Source organism: Elephantulus edwardii, unplaced genomic scaffold, assembly GCF_000299155.1.
Source record: "Elephantulus edwardii isolate Elephantulus edwardi_28Jun2011 unplaced genomic scaffold, EleEdw1.0 scaffold00370, whole genome shotgun sequence".
NCBI classification, from domain to species: domain Eukaryota; kingdom Metazoa; phylum Chordata; class Mammalia; order Macroscelidea; family Macroscelididae; genus Elephantulus; species Elephantulus edwardii.
The window spans coordinates 1,803,166-1,822,618 of record NW_006400120.1 but is presented as its reverse complement, the minus strand read 5'-3'; the positions used below and the strand labels follow the sequence as shown (position 1 = coordinate 1,822,618).

The 19,453-nt window shown below is 40.3% G+C and overlaps 1 protein-coding gene across 1 annotated transcript in view; it reads right to left on the bottom strand.

Annotated features, from left to right (window-relative positions):
* The window catches only part of LOC102872552 (alanine--glyoxylate aminotransferase 2, mitochondrial-like), an 83,222-nt gene that overhangs the window by 25,484 nt on the left and 38,285 nt on the right, over positions 1 to 19,453 (bottom strand). The window contains exons 8-11 of the mRNA XM_006902127.1: positions 12,673 to 12,773; positions 12,031 to 12,123; positions 10,330 to 10,462; positions 4,616 to 4,707 (exon numbers count right to left, since the gene is read on the bottom strand). Coding sequence (XP_006902189.1) covers positions 4,616 to 4,707; positions 10,330 to 10,462; positions 12,031 to 12,123; positions 12,673 to 12,773 — 419 coding nt within the window. The remainder of the gene's footprint in view (positions 1 to 4,615; positions 4,708 to 10,329; positions 10,463 to 12,030; positions 12,124 to 12,672; positions 12,774 to 19,453) is intronic.

Sequence of the window (19,453 nt, the reverse complement as noted above, 5' to 3'; positions counted from 1 at the left end):
AGAAATAAAGCACAGAAGAAGAGAAATAGAAGCCAAAGCCCTCAATACTAATCCTTTGGAGGAAAAGGTAGAAATAAGAAAATAAAATGAAGAAAGCATGAGAATTATGTGACACTATCAAGAAAAATAACATTTATGATTGGAATTCCAGACTGGAAGAGAAAAAAAAAAGCAGCAAGAAAATTATGGAATATTTGCTAGAAGAAAACTTTCCAACTATCATTAAAAATGTATTCAAAGGCCAAGAGAACCCCAAACAGGACAGATTCCAAAAGAAAAGCCGGAAGACATATCCTAGTAACATTCTTCAAAACCACAGTGATAGAATACTGAAAGCTATTCAGAGAAAACAAAGAGTTACCTACAAAGGAAAATTAGTAAGATTAAGCTCTGTTTCTCAGCAGAAACCATGCAAGCAAGAAGATGGTAGGATAGTGTATAAAAAAAATCTGAAAGAAAACAACCACTAACAGAGAATCCCGTGCTTAGAGAAACTGTCCATCAATTGTGATGAAAAAACAAAGACATTCTCAGAAAAGCAGCAATTAAGTAAATTGGTGAAAACTAGATGAACCCTAGAAGAAATGCTAAAGAGAGTTTGTCACACAGAGACAAGAGAGAACAGAAGATGGAACAAAATAATCAACAACAGAACAACAATAATAGTAGGAAACCTTGAAATAGTAATCTTGATGAAGGACAGAATGACTCGAAAGAAACTCAAAGATACAGAAGAATTAAGTGAGACAGTCAACCAACTTGACCCCATAGAAATATATACAACATTCTTCTCAACAAAAGCATAATAGATATTCTTCTCTAATGCACATGGAACAGTACCAAAATAGACCATACGTTGGGGCATTAAAAAATAGCTTGTTTGTTTACTACTGAGTAATAGAAAAAATAGAAAGCAAAAATGAAACAGTTTCTTGAAACAAATGATAATTAAAACACAATATACAAAGCCTATGGACCTCTTCAAAGTGCTGAAGAGCAATGGTGTCTCTTTGGAGACTAAGGTGTGTCTGATACAGGCCATGGTCTTCGCAATCACCTGTTATGCATCAGAGAGTTGAACAATGACCAAGGAGGATAGAAGGAGAATTGATGCCTTTGAGCTGTGCTGCTGGAGAAGAGTACTGAGAATGGATCTTGGCTGAAAGCAGAGAATACCAGAAGAATGTCTATCTGTGTGTCATTGATTATTCAAAGGCATTTGACTGTGTGGATCATAACAAACTGTGGCTGACTCTGAGAAGAATGGGAATCCCAGAACATTTAATTGTGCTAATGCAAAACCTATACTTGGACCAAGAGGCAGTAGTCAGAACAGAGCAGGGTAACACTGCATGGTTCAAAATTGGGAAGGGTGTACGCCAGGGATGCATCCTGTCTCCATACCTTTTCAACATGTATGCAGAGCAGATTATCCGAGAGGCTGGGCTCTATGAGGAGAATTGTGGCATCAGGATTGGTGGAAGATCTATTAACAATCTGCGTTATGCAGATGACACAACCCTGCTTGCTGAAACTGAGGAGGACCTCATGCACTTGCTGCGAAGGGTCAAGGACTGCAGCCATCAGTATGGACTGAGGCTCAATGTCAAGAAGACAAAGATTCTCGCCACTGGACCGATTGGCAGCATCACGATGGATGACGAAGAGATTGAGAGTGTTCACAGCTTCAGTTTGCTCGGCTCCACTGTCAACACTCTTGGCACCAGCAGTCAGGATATCAAAAAGCGTATTGCGATGGGAAAGTCTGCTGTTAGGGACCTCTCTAAGGTGCTGAGGAGCAATGGTGTCTCTTTGGAGACTAAGGTGTGTCTGATACAGGCCATGGTCTTTGCAATCACTTGTTATGCATCAGAGAGTTGGACAATGACTAGGGAGGATAGAAGGAGAGTTGATGCTTTTGAGCTGTGGTGCTGGAGAAGGGTATTGAGTGTACCATGGACTGCTAGGAAAACAAATAGATTTGTCTTGGAGAGGGTTAAACCGGGTTGCTCCTTGGAGGCAAGGATTCTGGGGCTTCGTCTGGCATATTTTGGACATGTTGCCAGGAGGGTCGGGTCCTTTGAGAGGGACATCATGCTTGGGAGGGTGGAGGGACGGCGCAGGAGGGGAAGACCCTCTATGAGATGGACTAATTCGGTGACTGGGGTAATTGGGATGGGTGTGTCAGAGGCTGTGCAGTTGGCGCAGGATAGAGCAGGGTTTAGGGCTCTTGTGCATAGGGTCGCTATGAGTCGGAAATGACTCGACGGCACATAACAACAACAACAACAAGCTAGGAAAACAAACAGATTTGTCCTGGAAAGGGTTAAACCGGGTGGCTCATTGGAGGCAAGGATTCTGAGGCTCCGTCTAGCATACTTTGGACATGTTGTGAGGAGAGACCGGTCCTTAGAGAGAGACATCATGCTTGGGAGGGAGGAGGGACGGCGCAGGAGAGGAAGGCCCTCTATGAGGTGGATTGATTCAGTGAGTGGGATAATTGGTTTGAGAGTGTCAGAGACAGTGCGATTGGCACAGGACAGAGCGGAGTTTAGGGCTGCTATACATAGGGTCGCTATGAGTCGCAAGCGACTCGATGACACATAACAACAACAACATATAACACAGCAAAAGCAATAGGCAGAGGTCAATTTACAACAATAAACAAATATATCCCCAAAGAAGGAAATAAAAACCAACTCCTTAACCCAACATCTCCAACAATTAGAAAAAGAATAGCAAGAAAACTCCAGAACTCTTAGAAAAAAGTAAAAGAATAAATATGAGAACAGAAATAAGTTAAGTATAAACCAGAAAAACAATAAAAAACTATCTATTGACAGATGGTTCTTTCAAAGGCTTAATAATACAGACAAATACCAGCAAGCCTAACCAAGGTAAACAAAGAGAAGACTATAAAGAACTTGAATGAGAAAGGAAATGGATGACATAACAACAGAATCAATTGAAATACAAAGGATAATAATGAAATCCTACATGAAGAACCACTTCAATAAAGATTGCATCTCAATATCAAGAAAACAAAAATCCTCACTACTGGACCAGTAGGCAACATCATGATAGATGGAGAAAAGATAAAATTTGACAACAATTTATTTTGCTTCAATCAATCCATAGCCAACATTCTTGGTATCAGCAGTCAAGAGATCAGGAGACTTATAGTATTGAGAAAGTCTGCTGTCATGGATCTCTCCAAAATTCTAAAAAACAATGATGTCAGCCTAAAACTAAGATGTGCCTGATCCAGGCCACAGTCTTCCCGATCGCCTGCTCTACATTGGAGAGCTGGAAAATAAATAAGGATGACAGAAGAAGAATAGATACATTTGAGTTGTGGTGTTGGAAAGAGAGCTGACTATCCCATGGACTGCCAGTAGTACAAGTATTGAAATAAGGGCAACAAGTATGTTCCTTAGAGGCAAAGCTGATGAAGCTCACATTTTAGACATGTTGTTGTTGTTGTGGTTATGTGCCGTCCACTCGCCAGCAACTCATAGCGACACTATGTACAACAGCCTCAAATCCTATTCTATCCCTTGCCAATCTTATTGTTTCAGACATGCTTATCCCCATGGAATCAATCCATCTCATGGAAGGTCTTCTTCTCTTGTGCTGTCTCTCCACCCTCCCAAGTACGACATCCCTCTCCAAGGACTGATTCAGCCTTGCAACATATCCAAAGTATGTCAGAGGGAGCTTCAGAGGAGCCAGGGGCACAGTGCATGTGGCAGAAAGTCTCTCAGCATACCACACAGGTACAAATAACTATGACTCCCAGAAGCCAGCTGGTCAAACCCACCTTCAAATTTTGGAACACAGAGCGCAGCGCAGGGGGCAGAAGGGAGGAGCTGGGAGGCACTGTGTGTATGGCAGAAAGTCTCTCAGAGGACATGTTGTTAGGAGAGGCTCTTTGGAAAAGGGAGCTCCTGTGGCCTACTGGTAAGAAGCTGCACTGCAATCCTGAGGTCATGTGGTTCAAATCCACCAGCTGCTCTGTGGGAGAAAGATGGACAATCTCCTCCTTCGGGTTGACAGTGCAACTTTTTAACAGCAGGTCACCAGAGCTCCCTAGTCATAGGTATGCACCCAAGATCTTTGTAGAATGTAGATTTCTATACAATGAGCTTGGGGAAGAAATACAATTTGTTAGCAGGAGGTCAAATCAGAATGAGTCACTCTGAAGCCCTATGAGATTAAACTGATGATAGTCTGGGGTCTACCTATAGTATAATTCATGAAAGCCAAACTTATGAAAGTTTCCATGAAAATAAGCATAGAGTAGGGGCAAAACTTCCTCCCATCAAAGACAGGAAATTGTGGGACCAGGAAAATCAAGGCTATCAAGGCTGTCCCATTAAGTTCTAATTATCATCAATTTAACTCCAGTTCCCCTATCTTTGAAGTTTGTTTTTTATTATTTATCAATACTTTACACTCAAGGCAAGAATTTAAGAGAGTAGAATAACACCATATAAAACCCAACTTAAATTCCTGAGCTTGGAGCCACTGTTCTCTTTAGTAATGTAATGTGATAGCGCTCTCTGTGTGTTTGAAAGGCAAAGCTGGCTAGGCTAACTTGGCCTGTGGACGTTACCTTGAGCACAGCTGAGCCGATAGCACAGGCCAAGGGGTTACCACCGAAGGTGTTGAAGTGAAGTAGGCGTTTACTCAGAGACTTGGCAATCTCTAGGGGGGGAGAGAAATAAAAGGTTTATAAGGAATGGCACATTCTTATTTGTCATCTTCCATTAAACAAATCAGACTATGTGCTTATCTTGATGTTGCAAATGGCTCCATTTCCAATTCATTCCTCACCCATCTGATAGTGGATAAAGAAAATGTCTTTTTAAAAAATTATTAATTTTAATGAAAATTTACAGAGACTTATGGTTTCCAATCATTCATTGTTGCACTTCTCTCCCTGCCCACTCTCTCTCCCTGAGTTCGCTCTCCTCTTTGAAAAGTAAAAGAAAAATTCTTTCATTGTTATAAATCCCTCCCCCCAAGTCCATTCCACTATGCAGCCTTCATTCTGGACTCCTGTCATGATAATAATACCTAATCATATATTGCTTTTAAACAGTTCTCTCCCTCATATGTTTCAATGCAGTATTATTTATTCCCTCTTTCTCAGTCTCCCCTCAACCTTGATGTCCCGTTTTACAACAGTGGCACTATGTAGTATTTGTCCTTTTGTGACTAAGATATTTCACTCAGCATAATGTCCTCTAGGGTCACCCATTTTGTATTATATTTCATAAGTTCTTTGTTGCTCAATGTAGCATAGTATTCCATTGTGTGAATATACCACAGCTTCTCTATCCATTTGTTTGTTGATGGGCACTTAGGTTGTTTCCAACTCTTTGCTATTGTGAACAAAGCCTCAATAAACATGGGTGTGCATATATCTGCTTGGGTGGTAGTTATGGTTTCTTTAGGGTATATTCTCAGTAGAGGAATTGCTGGGTCAAATAGTATTTCTATTTTCAACTTTTTGAGAAAGTGCCATACAGCCTTCCATCGTCGTTGCACCATTTTACACTCCCACCAACAATGAATAAGGGTTTCAGGTTCTCCACAACCTCGCCAGCATTTATGTTTGCTACTCTGTTAAATTTTGCTATTCTTACAGGGGTGAGATGATATCTCATAGTTGTTTTGATTTGCATCTCTCTTAGAGCTAGGGATTTTGAATATTACTTCATGTGTTTGTTTGCCATCTGAATGTCTTTGTTGGTGAAGTGTCTGTTCATATCTTGTGCCCAATTTTTAATTGAGTTATTTACTTTTTTCTTGTTGTGGTGCTTGAGTATTTTGTAAAATCTAAATACAAGCCCCTTATCTGACATGTCATTACCAAATATTTTTTTCCCAGTCTTTGGCTTCCCTATTTACCCTGTTGGAGAAGTTTTTGAATGTGCATAGGGAGAAAAATGGCTTTGATTTGATAAATTTTTTTTATAGTTTGTGTGAACGCAATAGTACTTTAAAGCTTGATTTATAAGTACCTGCACAGATCCTTCCTTTAGTTAAATTTATTTTATTGTATTCTGCCCTTTAAACTAAGCAGGAATACCATGAAAACAATTCCTCATCAAGGATTTAATGAAACAATTTTTTTTTTAGTATTCATATCATCAATTTAATGATTTTGTTGTTCTTCTTCCTTTGGTTTTGTCGACTGAAGTACAATCTACGTGCAATAAACTGCACATATTTAAAGAGTACAATTGAATAAGATATGTATATACAAATGAAAACATCACAAAATAAAAGTAGTGACAGTACTTATCACTCCTAAAAGTTTCCTCTTGCTTCTTTTTATAAAATTAATTTAAATGAAAGTTTACAGAAACTGGATTTCCATTCATTCATTGTTGCACTTTCCTCCCTGCACAAACTTCCCCTCAGTTCATTCTTTTCTTTGAAAAGAAAAAGAAAAATTCTTTCATTTTATACAATCCCTCCCCCCAAGTCCACTCCACTATGCAGCCTTCGTTCTGGACTCCTGTCATGACAATAATATCTAATCATATATTCCTCCTGTTGTTGTTATTGTGCACTGTCAAGTCAGAAATGACCCATAGCTGACCCTTCATTGGGTTTTCAGAGACAGTAAATCACATAAGACGAGTCCATCCTTCTGTGGAGTAGCTAGTGGCTTTGAACCACGTGCCTGGCTTTGAACCACATGCCTTTGGGATTGCAGTGCAGAAGAGATCGATATTTGTTCCTATCCCAAAGAAAGGCGACCCAACCAAATGTGGAAACTACAGAACAATCTCACTGATTTCACATGCAAGCAAGATTTTACTGAAGATTATCCAAAAATTACTGGAACAGCACATCAACAGAGAACTACCAGAAGTCCAGGCTGGTTTCAGAAGGGGTCGTGGTACTAGAGATATTGTAGCTGATGTTAGATGGATCTTGGCTGAAAGCAGGGAATACCAGAGGAATTTCTATCTGTGTTTCATTGACTATGCAAAGGCATTTGACTGTGTAGATCATAACAAACTGTGGCTGACTCTGAGAAGAATGGGAATCCCAGAACACTTGATGGTTCTAATGCGAAACTTATACTTGGACCAGGAGGCAGTCGTCAGAACAGAGCAAGGGAACACTGCATGGTTCAAAATTGGGAAGGGCGTAAACCAAGGATGCATCCTATCTCCATACCTTTTCAACCTATATGCAGAACAGATTATCCGGGAGGCTGGGCTCTATGAGGAAAAATGTGGGGTCAAGATTGGTGGATGATTTATCAACAATCTGCGTTATGTGGATGACACAACCCTGCTTGCTGAAACTGAGGAGGACCTGAAACGCCTGCTGCAGAGTGTCAAGGACTGCAGCCTACAATATGGATTGAGGCTCAATGTTAAGAAGACAAAGATTCTCACCACTGGACCAATTGGCAGCATCAGGATGGATGGTGAAGAGATTGAGATTGTACACAGCTTTTGTTTGCTTGGCTCCATAGTCAACAGTTTTGGCACCAGCAGCCAGGAAATTAAAAGGCTCATTGCCATGGGAAAGTCTGCTGTTAGGGACCTCTCCAAAGTGCTGAAGAGCAGTGGTGTCTCTCTGGAGACTAAGGTGTGTCTGATACAGGCCATGGTCTTCGCAATCACCTGTTATGCATCAGAGAGTTGGACAATGACCAAGGAGGATAGAAGGAGAATTGATGCCTTTGAGCTGTGGTGCTGGAGAAGAGTATTGAGAATACCATGGACTGCTAGGAAAACAAACAGATTTGTCCTGGAGAGGGTTAAACCGGGTGGCTCCTTGGAGGCAAGGATTCTGAGGCTCCGTCTAACTTACTTTGGACATGTTGTGAGGAGAGACCGGTCCTTAGAGAGGGACATCATGCTTGGGAGGGTGGAGGGACGGCACAGGAGAGGAAGGCCCTCTATGAGGTGGATTGATTCAGTGACTGGGATAATTGGGATGGGAGTGACAGAGACAGTGCGATTGGCACAGGACAGAGCGGAGTTTAGGGCTGTTGTACATAGGGTTGCTATGAGTCGCAGGCGACTCGACGGCACATAACAACAACAACAACAACAACTTCCTCCTATACAGTTCTCTCTCCCATATGTTTCAATGCAGTATACATAATTTATCCCATCTTTCTCAGTCTCCCCTCAACCCCGATGTCAGTCCCATTTTACAACAGTGGCACTATGCATTATTCGTCCTTTTGTGACTGAGATGTATCACTCAGGATAATGTCCTCCAGGGTCAGCCATTTTGTATAATATTTCATGAGTTCCTTGTTTTTCAATGAGGCATAGTATTCCATTGCGTGAATACATCAAAGCTTCTCTATCCATTCATTTGTTGATGCGCACTTTGATTGTTTCCAACTCCTTGCTATTGTGAACAAAGCCGCGGCATAACTTTTGCACTATTTGATGGAATAGAGTAGTCATATCATGGTGCTCCGTCTCTATGTTCACATTTTTGAGCCTTTATCATTCACACCTGTTTGCCAGCTGGTCTTACTGTGGTGACTTATGAGGCTCTGTTGTTGTTAGGTGCTATTGGGTTGAATATGATTCACAGTGACCTTAAGCGTAACAGATCTAGACCCTTTCCTATCCTGTGCCGTTCTCACGCTTCCTGACACACTCGAGCTCACTGTCGTAGTCGCTGTGTTCACTCCCCTGGCTGAGTATCTTCCTCTCTTTTGCCCACCTCCACCCCCTGCCCCTTTCTAAGATGATGTCCTCTCCAAGGAATAGTCTCTCTAAGCACATGCTCAGAGTATATGAAATGAAGCTTTATCATCTTTGCTTTCAAGGACCACTCTAGCTACACTTTCTCAAAGTCATATTTTTTGGCAGTCCATTCAGCATTCTTCCCCAACCACAGCTCAAAGGCATCCGTTCTTTTGTATCTGCATAAGACAGGTTGTTGATGTGTCTTCCTCTGGTCCTGATGTCACATTCTTCTTCATCGAGCCTAGCTTCTCAAATGATTTGCTCAGCTCACAGATTGCACAGTTATGGAGAAAGGATACTTTCCTGATGCACATCTATGTTGATTTTAAACCTGCAGTCTTCCTTTGCTCAGTTCAGATAACAACTTCTTGGTCTACGTATGAGTTTCATATATGTATAATTAATTGCTCTGGGATTCCCATTTCAGTTCCTGAAAATTAGTCACTGAAAAACCTATGGATCATGGCAGGATCACTGGTAAGAGTGCTGGACAGTGGGGCAGGTATGGGAAATGTTTTGTTCTCTTATGCATGAGGCCACCATTAGTTGGAAGCAACTCAATGGATCTGTCAACATTTCCTTCAATGAAGTTGCTGAAATATCACAAACCTTGTCACCTCTACTACTTTAAGCTTAATTCTGACTCATATCAACTGGTTAGGACAGAGTAAAGCTGTAATATAAGGTTCCCAAGCTGTAATCTTTATGCAAGCAGACTGTCAGACATCTCTTATCCCATACAGTAGTTGGTGAATTTGGACTACCAATTAAACAGTCCAGCACTAAACTACTGTGTCACCAGGATTCCTTGAGACATCACACGCCACTTCATTATCGTTTAGTTTCTCTGTGGTAGTCTTACTGCTGGTGGGATAAACAAACAGAAAAATTTTAAGAGTTCTCAACATTAAGTGTTTCACAAAAAATATTTTCTGGAAAACTTGCTGGAGAATGAAAATGAAGTTGATTCTAATGTGCATTGTCTGGAATGCTGTTACTAATTGCATCAAACAGCATTTGAGTGTTTGGTTGACGATTGATAATGCAGATGGTTCAGCAATTGTTGGACTGTTAGCCAAAAGGAAAGCAGTTCAAATCTTCCAGCCCCTCTATGGGAGAAAGAGGAATCACTCTGCTTTGGCTAAGATTTACAGTCTCTGAAACCTGATGGAGGGTTGCCGTGAGCTGCTATCAACTCCATGGCACAGACTTGACTTTGTTTGGGCTGATGAATAATCTTATTTTGTTCTTTATGTTTTCCTGGACTATTATTGATGTGGCAAGACTAGGTAAGCATCTCCTTCCACATTATGACTCCCATGAAACTTCAGGGTTGGTTTTGTTCAGTTGTGTTTTCACTATGGAGGTGGGAGGTGGATAGTTTTATATCAAGAGCAGACAGGTTGTCTTTCTCTCATCTGTTCCACAATCTGTCACGCAAGCTGTCTCTTTCATTAGCTGGGAAATTCCCTGTGTAGTTTTGATTCCAATTTCCAATCCACATGATTTCAAATATAAGAGTTCCATACTCTCACCAGTACAGAAGTTCCCAAAGCACACACACATTGTCTGAAGGTCCTACCTGGAGTTGTAACAACCGCTGCCATGGGAAAGCCATTCCCAATGCCTTTAGCCATGGTGACAATGTCAGGCAGGACACCGTGGGTTTGGAAGCCCCAGAAGTGAGAGCCTAACCTTCCAAATCCTGTCTGTATCTGATGGAAACAAATTAAAAATATTGGAATACTTTCCAAAAACACTGGTTCCTGACTATCTGATCTCTTCGTTTTCCTCTTTTCTGGTATACCTCCTCCTCATCAAGATCTTCGTCACTGTTACCACCAATATCAGTGTACTATAGTGGACAAAGCACTTAGTCTGTGGCTGGACTTTTTGGTTCTTCTGGTGGCTTAATGGTTAGGGAATTACACTGCCAACCCAAAGGCAGGAGGTTCAAATCCACCAGGTTACCAACAGGACAAAGATGGGAAATCTCCATGTGTGTAATTTACAGCTTCTGAAAACCTACTGGAAGTCAGTTATAAGTTGGCTCCTGCTGGATAGCAATGAGTATGAGAGTGTGTTATTTATTTGCTGTGCGTAACTAGATAAGTGTTTTATTTTCTCTACACTTGTGTTATTTCAGCTCTCTAAGAGAAATACTGGTAACAGTTTGTCACTGGGCTGCTCTAAGGGTCATATACATGGTGCATGGCAAAGAACCCATAAAAGAAATCTCTTGCCATAGTGTCCATCTCAACTTCTGGACATCCCATTCAGGACAGGGTTCAGAATTGTTTATAGGGTTGCTGTGAGTCATACTCCACCCAAAAGCCCCTAACAACATCAGCTTTAACTGATCTAGTATGTGTAAAGTATTATAGACAATGACTGGAGCATAGTTAAGTCTCAGAAAATCCTGGTTATTCTTGTCTTTACCTAGTCATTAGGACAGTTCTTCTCAAGGTCACCTTGCCTTTTGTAGTTTCTAATTACTCACTTAAAAGTAAAAAAAAAAAAAAAAACCAACCACCAAATCTTAGAAAAGTCTGAAATCTGTATTTTTCTTTTAATTCTATCTACCTTCCCTCTAATTAGTCCAAGTAATGGCAGCTTTGCTGTGTGCTGATTACTAAGGTCAAAGTCTAACCTCTTGGTTGGTGTAGCTAATTGTGAACTAGCTTACTATGCCTTTCATCTCCTCTTTAAACAGCAGATGAACTGTGTTTACCTTGGACTTTGATTAGTTCTTATGCTGTGACCCTGCATGGGGCCAGGAGGAGGAGGAGGCTGCCCAAATGTTCTTGGGTGGCACACAGGGATCATCCAGTCCTCACAGGGCTAAATTGCTTATTATTTAAAAAAATCTCACTCGTGAGCAAATTTTGTCAGTAAGGTAAAATGAATGCTACTAGTTTGGTTAATATTATTCTAGTCAAAGTTAAGGTTGAGACTTAGGTATGGGAGCAAATGTCCCATGTGGTTTGTCCCCTGAAACAATCATCCCCAAATAGGCAATGCACATCGACATGGAACATTACGACTGGCCGGTACGAACATATTTGGTTAGCATCATCTAGATGTTTAAGTTATACTGTACTGGCTAAATCAACGGACTTATCCCTTAACAAAGCAACCAACAAAATCTTCATTAATTTATAGCCACACTGTGGACTTCCACACCATGCTTTCCAGCTGGGATGCAGAGAAGGCAAGAAATGGGTTCTTCTGGGCCCTTCCTGTCCTCATGCCTGTGAAATGCACCGGTGACATCACCACTCACTTCATCTGCGATGCATACGCCTCCCTTCTCTCGAACCAGCTGGAAGGCTTCTTTCAGAAACCCCTTAGGGTACTGAATAACCCCATTTACACCCTGCAAAAGAGCAAGCCGGGAAGACCTGTATCACTAGCTTGAAGAATTTTAAAACGTGTTACAAACGCATCATGATCTTAATTTTCAATAATAACGACAACTTTGAAAAGACCCCCATACCAAACCATCAGTCTGTAAGACTGATTCAAATATGAGTAAGTAGAAATGCCATTTCTCTTATGATGTACCTTCTGGATAAAGAATACAAATATTAATTCTTTCTTGATATTTGAAGAAGGTAGAACAAAAGGATTTTGTAAGATTAAAGCAAGACTCCCCTGACAGTGTGGTTTTAGGTGACAGAAGCCTCCTTTTCTGAAGAAGAATTTTAGAAACTCAATGGTTCGATTTATCTGTTCAGTCTGACAATGCAGGAGACAATTTTCTAAAGTTGACTTGGAAATCAGGTACCCTCTATTTTCAAGGTGAGGAAGAGAATGAACTGAACTCAGGTGTTTAACATTGCCTGGAATTCTATAGAAGGTGAGTTAAAACTCTCTGATAATTTAAAAACTCAGCTGACTCAAGGTTTAATGTTGATATACCCACTTGAATTGGTTCTGCAAAAAATCCAGCAACTGATTTGGCTACGACTGTGTTCAGAGTATCTTTGAATTGCTCTACATACAGGTCTTTAGCTTGGCAACTTTCTAAAAAAAACAAAACACAACAAACAACATTTGAAATTGTGAGACTGGCATACAAAATAATGGGAACAAATAAAACAGAATAGAAAACAGGTTCGCTGAATTGATTACTGTTCCTCAGAATATAGCATACCAGGATATAAGGGTTCAGACTTCTGAAAGAGAAATGTTTTGTTAGAATGGCTTGGACTTCTTTTTAAGGCAGAGGACCAATACAGTGATAAAGAGTTGATACCAAGCCTCTTTAGTTATTTCCAACTCAGGAAGAAATGCCTCAAACTAGCATTAGGTCTGGAACATAGCTGCTGCTGCTTTTGTTAGGTGCCATTGAGCTGACTCCAACTCATAGCAACCCTTTGTACAACACTGAAACCTTACTCAAGCTGGAGTCATCCTCCAAGCCTCCACTACACTTAATCCTATTGTTGCAGTTACTTAAGAATTTCTTGGAGTCCATGTCATTGATGACCTCCCTCTCTTCTGATGACCTTTTGACTTTCCAAGTATGATCCTTCTCCAAAGACTGGCTTCTCCTGAAAACATGCCCGAAGTCTTTGAGATGAAGTCGCAGTCTTTGGGTCCAAACAATAGTTGGCTGCACTTGTTCTAAGACAGATTTGCTTGTTCTTTTGCCCAGTCCATCTGTATTTCCAATACTCTACCAGCTCCACAATTCAAGGCATGAATTCTTTGATTTTCCTTACTCATGGTCCAACTTTCACTTGCGACTGAAACAATTAACCAAGGAATTTTCTGTTGTTTTTGTGCGCCGTAGAGTCAGAACTGAACCATAGCTGAGCCTCCAGCAGATTTTCAGAGACAGTTATGTCGCACAGTAGGAGACTGTTCATCCTTTTTCTGTGGAGCAGCTGGTGGATTTGAACTGTGTGCCTTTGGAATTAACAGTGCAGGTCCTTACCACTAGGCCACCAGAGCTCCCCTCTACTATCGATGAGTAGTTTTAATTCAAATGTAGCTGGGGGAGAGATTGAATCTTTCTGGAAAGGATTTATTTACTTTTTTCTGTCACTTAGCTGACATAAAAAGCTCTGGTAGTACCATTATGTGCTTTGCGGCTAATAGAAAAGACAGTGGTTTGAGTTCACAAGCCAATTCTCAGAAGAAAGCTGGAGTCTTCTGGAAAGATTTATACCTGTGGAGAGCAAGACCCAGAGGGGGGTGCTGAGGCATTAGAATTGGTAAGATGATAGTGGTTGAAGAATAAATTTGATGTGCAATTTCAAAACATCAAATTATCTCAGATGATAATAAATGAAATATGTTTGTAAGGCAATTAGAATTCAGTCTAAGGAGAAATGTCCTGGATTGAAATGACTTTCATCCATTGTAGTCCTTGCCACCTTTGGATTGTGCTCCTCTCCTTTATTAAAGACCATTAAAAAATATTTTATGCTGGTTTGCTTACAAAGTTTGTGTTCATTGTGTTTCGCATTATCTTTCATTAACATTGTGTCTCATGCAATCATTCCTATTCATTATGTTTTATGAAATTAATCATCATTGAACTATGCCTATGATTACCCTGTCTTTGCAGATCCCTGCTGGTTCTTTCCCATTTCCTTTACCCCCTTCCCTCCACTTACCAAATTATGTGACCCTATGATCTCCCATCACCCATCCTCCTCCCTCTTCTCTTCCTCTCTCCCTCTTGGATCCTCATGCACTTTTTACTAGTTATCTATTTCTACAATAATGGTCCTATGCAGTCTTCATCTTTTTTTTTTTAAATTTTTTTATATTGGTTTACTTACAAAGTTCGTATGTATTGTTTTTCACACCAGATCTTTCCCCTTTCCTTTCCTTTATTCCCTCCACCCATCAAGTTGGGGGACCTTATGATAAGCTCCCACTGGCCCTGCCCATACTTACCCATCTGCTCCTGTTCCCTACCTTGGGTCCTCCTACACGTTCTACAATAATGGTCTAATATAGTATTTGTCCTTATGGGACCCAGTTAGTTTGCTTAGCCTAGTGATCTCCACTTCCACCCAAGTTAAGTAGTAATTTACAAAACCGTTGCTCCTGTGTGCTGCATAGTATTCTATTGCATGAATGTACCATAATGACTCAACCTATTCGATTGTGGTTGGACATCTGGGCTGTTCCCATGTTCTTGTGATGGTGAATAACACTGCTAGGAACATTGATATACAAGTCTCTGTTTGGACCTTGATTCTCATTTTCTTGGGGCATATTCCAAGCAGTGGAATATGGAAATTTTATCTTCAGCTTTTTGAGGAAATGCCAAACTGCCTTCCAGAGTGGTTGTGTCATTTTACAATCCTACCGACAATGTATAAGAACTCCTATCTCTCCATATCCTCTCTGTCATTTATTGCTTGCTGTCCTATTAAACTTTGCCACTGCCACTGGGGTGAGATGGTATCTCACTGTGATTTTGTTTTGCATCTTTTTATTGCCAGTGATTTTGGGCATTTCTTCATGTATCTGTTGACCATCCAAATATCTTCTATGAAAAGTCTTTTCATGTCTTCAACCCATTTTGCAATTGTGCTAGAAGTCTTTTTCTTGTGGAGGCTCTGTAGGATTCTATAATATTTTGTTATGAGACCCTTGTCTGAGATGATATTGCCAAATGTTTTTCCCAAGTTAGTAGGCTTTCTTTTCACCCTGTTGGGAACAGTTTTTATACACACAGGGATTTAATGTTTAGAAGGTCTCATTCATCAATTTTATTCTCTCCTGGTTATGCATTTTTGGATTTTTTTCTGTTGTTGTTGTTGTTATGTGCCATCGAGTCGTTTCCGACTCATAGCGACCCTATGCACAACAGCTCTAAACCCTGCTCTATCCTGCGCCAACCGCACCACCTCTGACACACCCATCCCGATTACCCCAGTCACCGAATCAATCCATCTCATAGAGGGTCTTCCCTTCCTGCGCTGTCCCTCCACCCTCCCAAGCATGATGTCCCTCTCCAAGGACCCGTCCCTCCTGGCAACATGTCCAAAGTATGTCAGACGAAGCCCCAGAATCCTTGCCTCCAAGGAGTAGCTTGGTTTAATCCTCTCCAAGGTTGATCTGTTTGTTTTCCTGGCAGTCCAGGGTACATTCAGTACCCTTCTCCAGCACCACAGCTCAAAAGCATCCACTCTCCTTCTGTCCTCCCTAGTCATTGCCCAACTCTTTGATGCATAACAAGCCATTGCAAATACCATGACCTGTATCAGGTGCACCTTAGTCTCCAGAGAGACACTGTTGCTCCTGAGTACGTCGGATTTACAGTCCGATTTACAGTCGGATTTTTTTCTAGCCCCTTTAAAGCATGGGTTAGGCCTTCTAAGCTTGGTCCCGCATTATCCCTTATGATTTTTATGGGTTGGGGCTTTATTCCTAGCTTTCTGATCCACATTGACTTGATTTTTGTGTATGGTGTGAGGTGTGGATCCTGCATCAGCTTTTTGCCAGTTTTGCCAGCACCATTTGTTGACGAGGTTGTTCCTCCCCCATTTGATGGGTTTTATTTCCTTGTTGAATATAAGTTGACCTTAGATAGATGGATTAATTTCTGAGTACTTGATTCTGTTCCATTGGTCTATGTGCCTGTCATTGTTTTGGTTATTACAGATGGGTAGTAGGTTTTGAGATCAGGTAGTGCTATGTTTCCCACTTCATTCATGTTTTTCAGAAGTGCTTTGATTATTCAAGGTCTCTTTCTTCTCCAAATAAATTTGCAATGGCCTTTTCTATATCTTTGAAAAATTAATTTCTTACCTGTATTGGGATTGTGTTAAACATATAGATAGATTGCTTTTAGTAAGATTATAATTTTCACTATATTGAATCTTCCTATCCATGAATAAGGAACATTCCCCCCCCCCATTTATTTAGGCCTAAATATTGTTTCTCAGAAAAGTGTTTTGTAGCTTCCTTTTGTAAAGGTCTTTTGTATTTCTAGTTAAGTTTATTCTTAAGTAGCTCAATTTGTGGTTGGTTATTGTAAATGTTATTGCTTTCGTGGTTTCCTTCTCTGAGTTATCTTTGTTACTGTAGAGGAATCCCACTAACTTTTGTATTTTGATCTTGTATCCTGCCACTCTACTAAATTGGTCTACTAGCTCTAACAGTTTTTTAGTTGAGACCTTGGGATTTTCTCTGTACACTATCATATCATCTTCATATAGCAACAGTTTCATCATATCTTTGTTCATCTGGAGACTCTTATTTCATTCTCTTGTTGTATTGCCCTACAAATTACTCCTAATACAATCTTGAATATGGATGGTGAGAATGGGAATCCTTGTTTGGCCCCTTTTTGCAAGGAGAATGCTTTTAGTCTTTGTCCAATGAGAATGATATTGACTCTTGGTTTTGCATATATACCTTTCACTATGTTGAGGGAATTTCCCTCTATTCCTATTTTGCTGAGTATTTTAATCAGGAAGGGTATTGAATTTTGTCAAAGGGCTTTTCTACATCGATTTCTAGGATCACGTGGTTCTTATTATTTGCTTTGTTAATGTGATGAATTGTTGTTATTGTTATGTCCCTTTCCAAGGACCTGTCCCTCCTTACAACATGTCCAAAGTATGTCAGACAAAGCCCCAGAATCCTTGCCTCCAAGGAGCAGCTTGGTTTAACCCTCCCCAGGATAAATCTGTTTGTTTTCTTAGCAGTCCATGGTACCCTCAATACTCTTCTCCAGCACCACAGCTCAAAGACATCAATTCTCCTTCTATTCTCCCTAGTCATTGTCCAACTCTCTGATGAATAACAAATGATTGCAAAGACCATGGCCTATATTAGACACACCTTAGTCTCCAGAGAGACACCATTGCTCTTCAGTACTTTAGAGAGGTCCCTAACAGCAGACTTTCTCATCACAATACGTCTTTTAATTTCCTGGCTGCTAGTGCCAAGAGTGTTGATTGTGGAGCTAAGCAGACTAAAGCTGTGAACAATTTCCATATCTTCACCGTCCATGCTGATGCTCTCAATTGGCTACTGGTGAGAATCATTGTCTTCTTGATATTGAGCCTCAATCCATATTGAAGGCTGCAGTACTTGGCCCTCTGCAGCAAGCGCTTCAGGTCCTCCTCAGTTTCAGCAAGCAGGGTTGTGTCATCTGCATAATGCAGATTGTTGATGGATCTTCCACCAATCCTGATGCCGCATTTCTCCTCATAGAGCCCAGCCTCCTGGATGATCTGTTCTGCATACAGTTTGAAAAGTTATGGAGACAGGACACATCCCTGGCATATGTCCTTCCTAATTTTGAACCATGCAGTGTTTCCTTGCTCTGTTCTAATAACTGCCTCTTGTCCAAGTATAGGTTTCTCATTAGCACGATCAAGTGTTCTGGTATTCCCATTCTTCTGAGAGTCAGTCACAGTTTGTTATGAACCATGCAGTCAAACTCCTTTGCATAATCAATGAAGCACAGGTATACACTCCTCTGGTACTCCCAGCTTTCAGCCAAGATGCATCTAACATTAGCTACAATATTCCTAGTACCACGACCCCTTCTAAGCCCAGACTGAACTTCTGGCAGCTCTCTGATGATGTGTTTTAGTCATTTTTGGATAATCTTCAGCAGAATCTTGCTTGTGTGTGAAATCAATGATATTGTTCTATAGTTTCCACACTCTATTGGGTCACTTATGTTGATTATTATTCTTATGTTGAATCATCTGTGCATATTTATTACAAATCCCAGTTCGTCATGATGCTGTTTGATTTTATTGGTCAGGATTTTGTTAAGGATTTTTGCATCTATATTCATGAGAGACATTGGTCTACATTTTTCATTTTTTTAATATCTTTCCTGGATTTTGCTTTTAAGGTTATGCTTACTTCATGGAATGACTCTGGGAGTGTTCCTTCTTTTTTTGTTTTTTAAATAAATGAAGTATAATTGGTGATACATCTCTGGATGTTTGGTAGAATTTAGCTGTGTAGTCATGGTGGTCCAGGACTTTTTTTTTTGTGGGGAAGTCTTTTTATTATCTGCTTGATTTCTTCTTTGATGGGTCTGTTGAATTCATAAATTATCTTTTTTTTTCTGCATCAAATCTGCTCATAGTACTACCCATTGAATTTTATAATGTTGGCTATTATTTTTTATTAAACTACATATTCTTCACAAAAACTTGCCTTTCATTTTTCAGAATTCTTTATTCTCTGCATGTATCTTCAAGCTTATATTTGACTTTCCTGAAATGTATATAATTAACAATGTGACCAGAAGCCCATTATTTGAAATCTTCATACATCTATTCCTTGAACATGATATTTTTGTTCCTTTTACATTAGTTATTTTTAACTACAGATGTTTATTTTCCTTGGATCCCATTTTTGAGAACTCTTTGAACAATGAGGTATATTCCTTGAGAGAATATTTGCATTTGCCTTTTCCAGGCATGATGACATGACCAACTCATGATTCTTTGAAATTATTGGCCTAAAGTAGTGAGAGCTCAGAGTGCTAAGCCTCATGAAGATAAACCAGTCTGTGCTTCAAGTTTTCAACTGAAGTCCTTTTCACGAGCCCTATCACTTGCACCTGAGAACAGAACTTTGCATACCTTTCAGAGGATGAGAAGTCATTGGTGATTTGTTTATTGCTGGTTGACCCAAGAGTCAAGATGTGACGATGTGACATCTTTGGGGTTCCAGTTTTATAGACTATATATATATATATA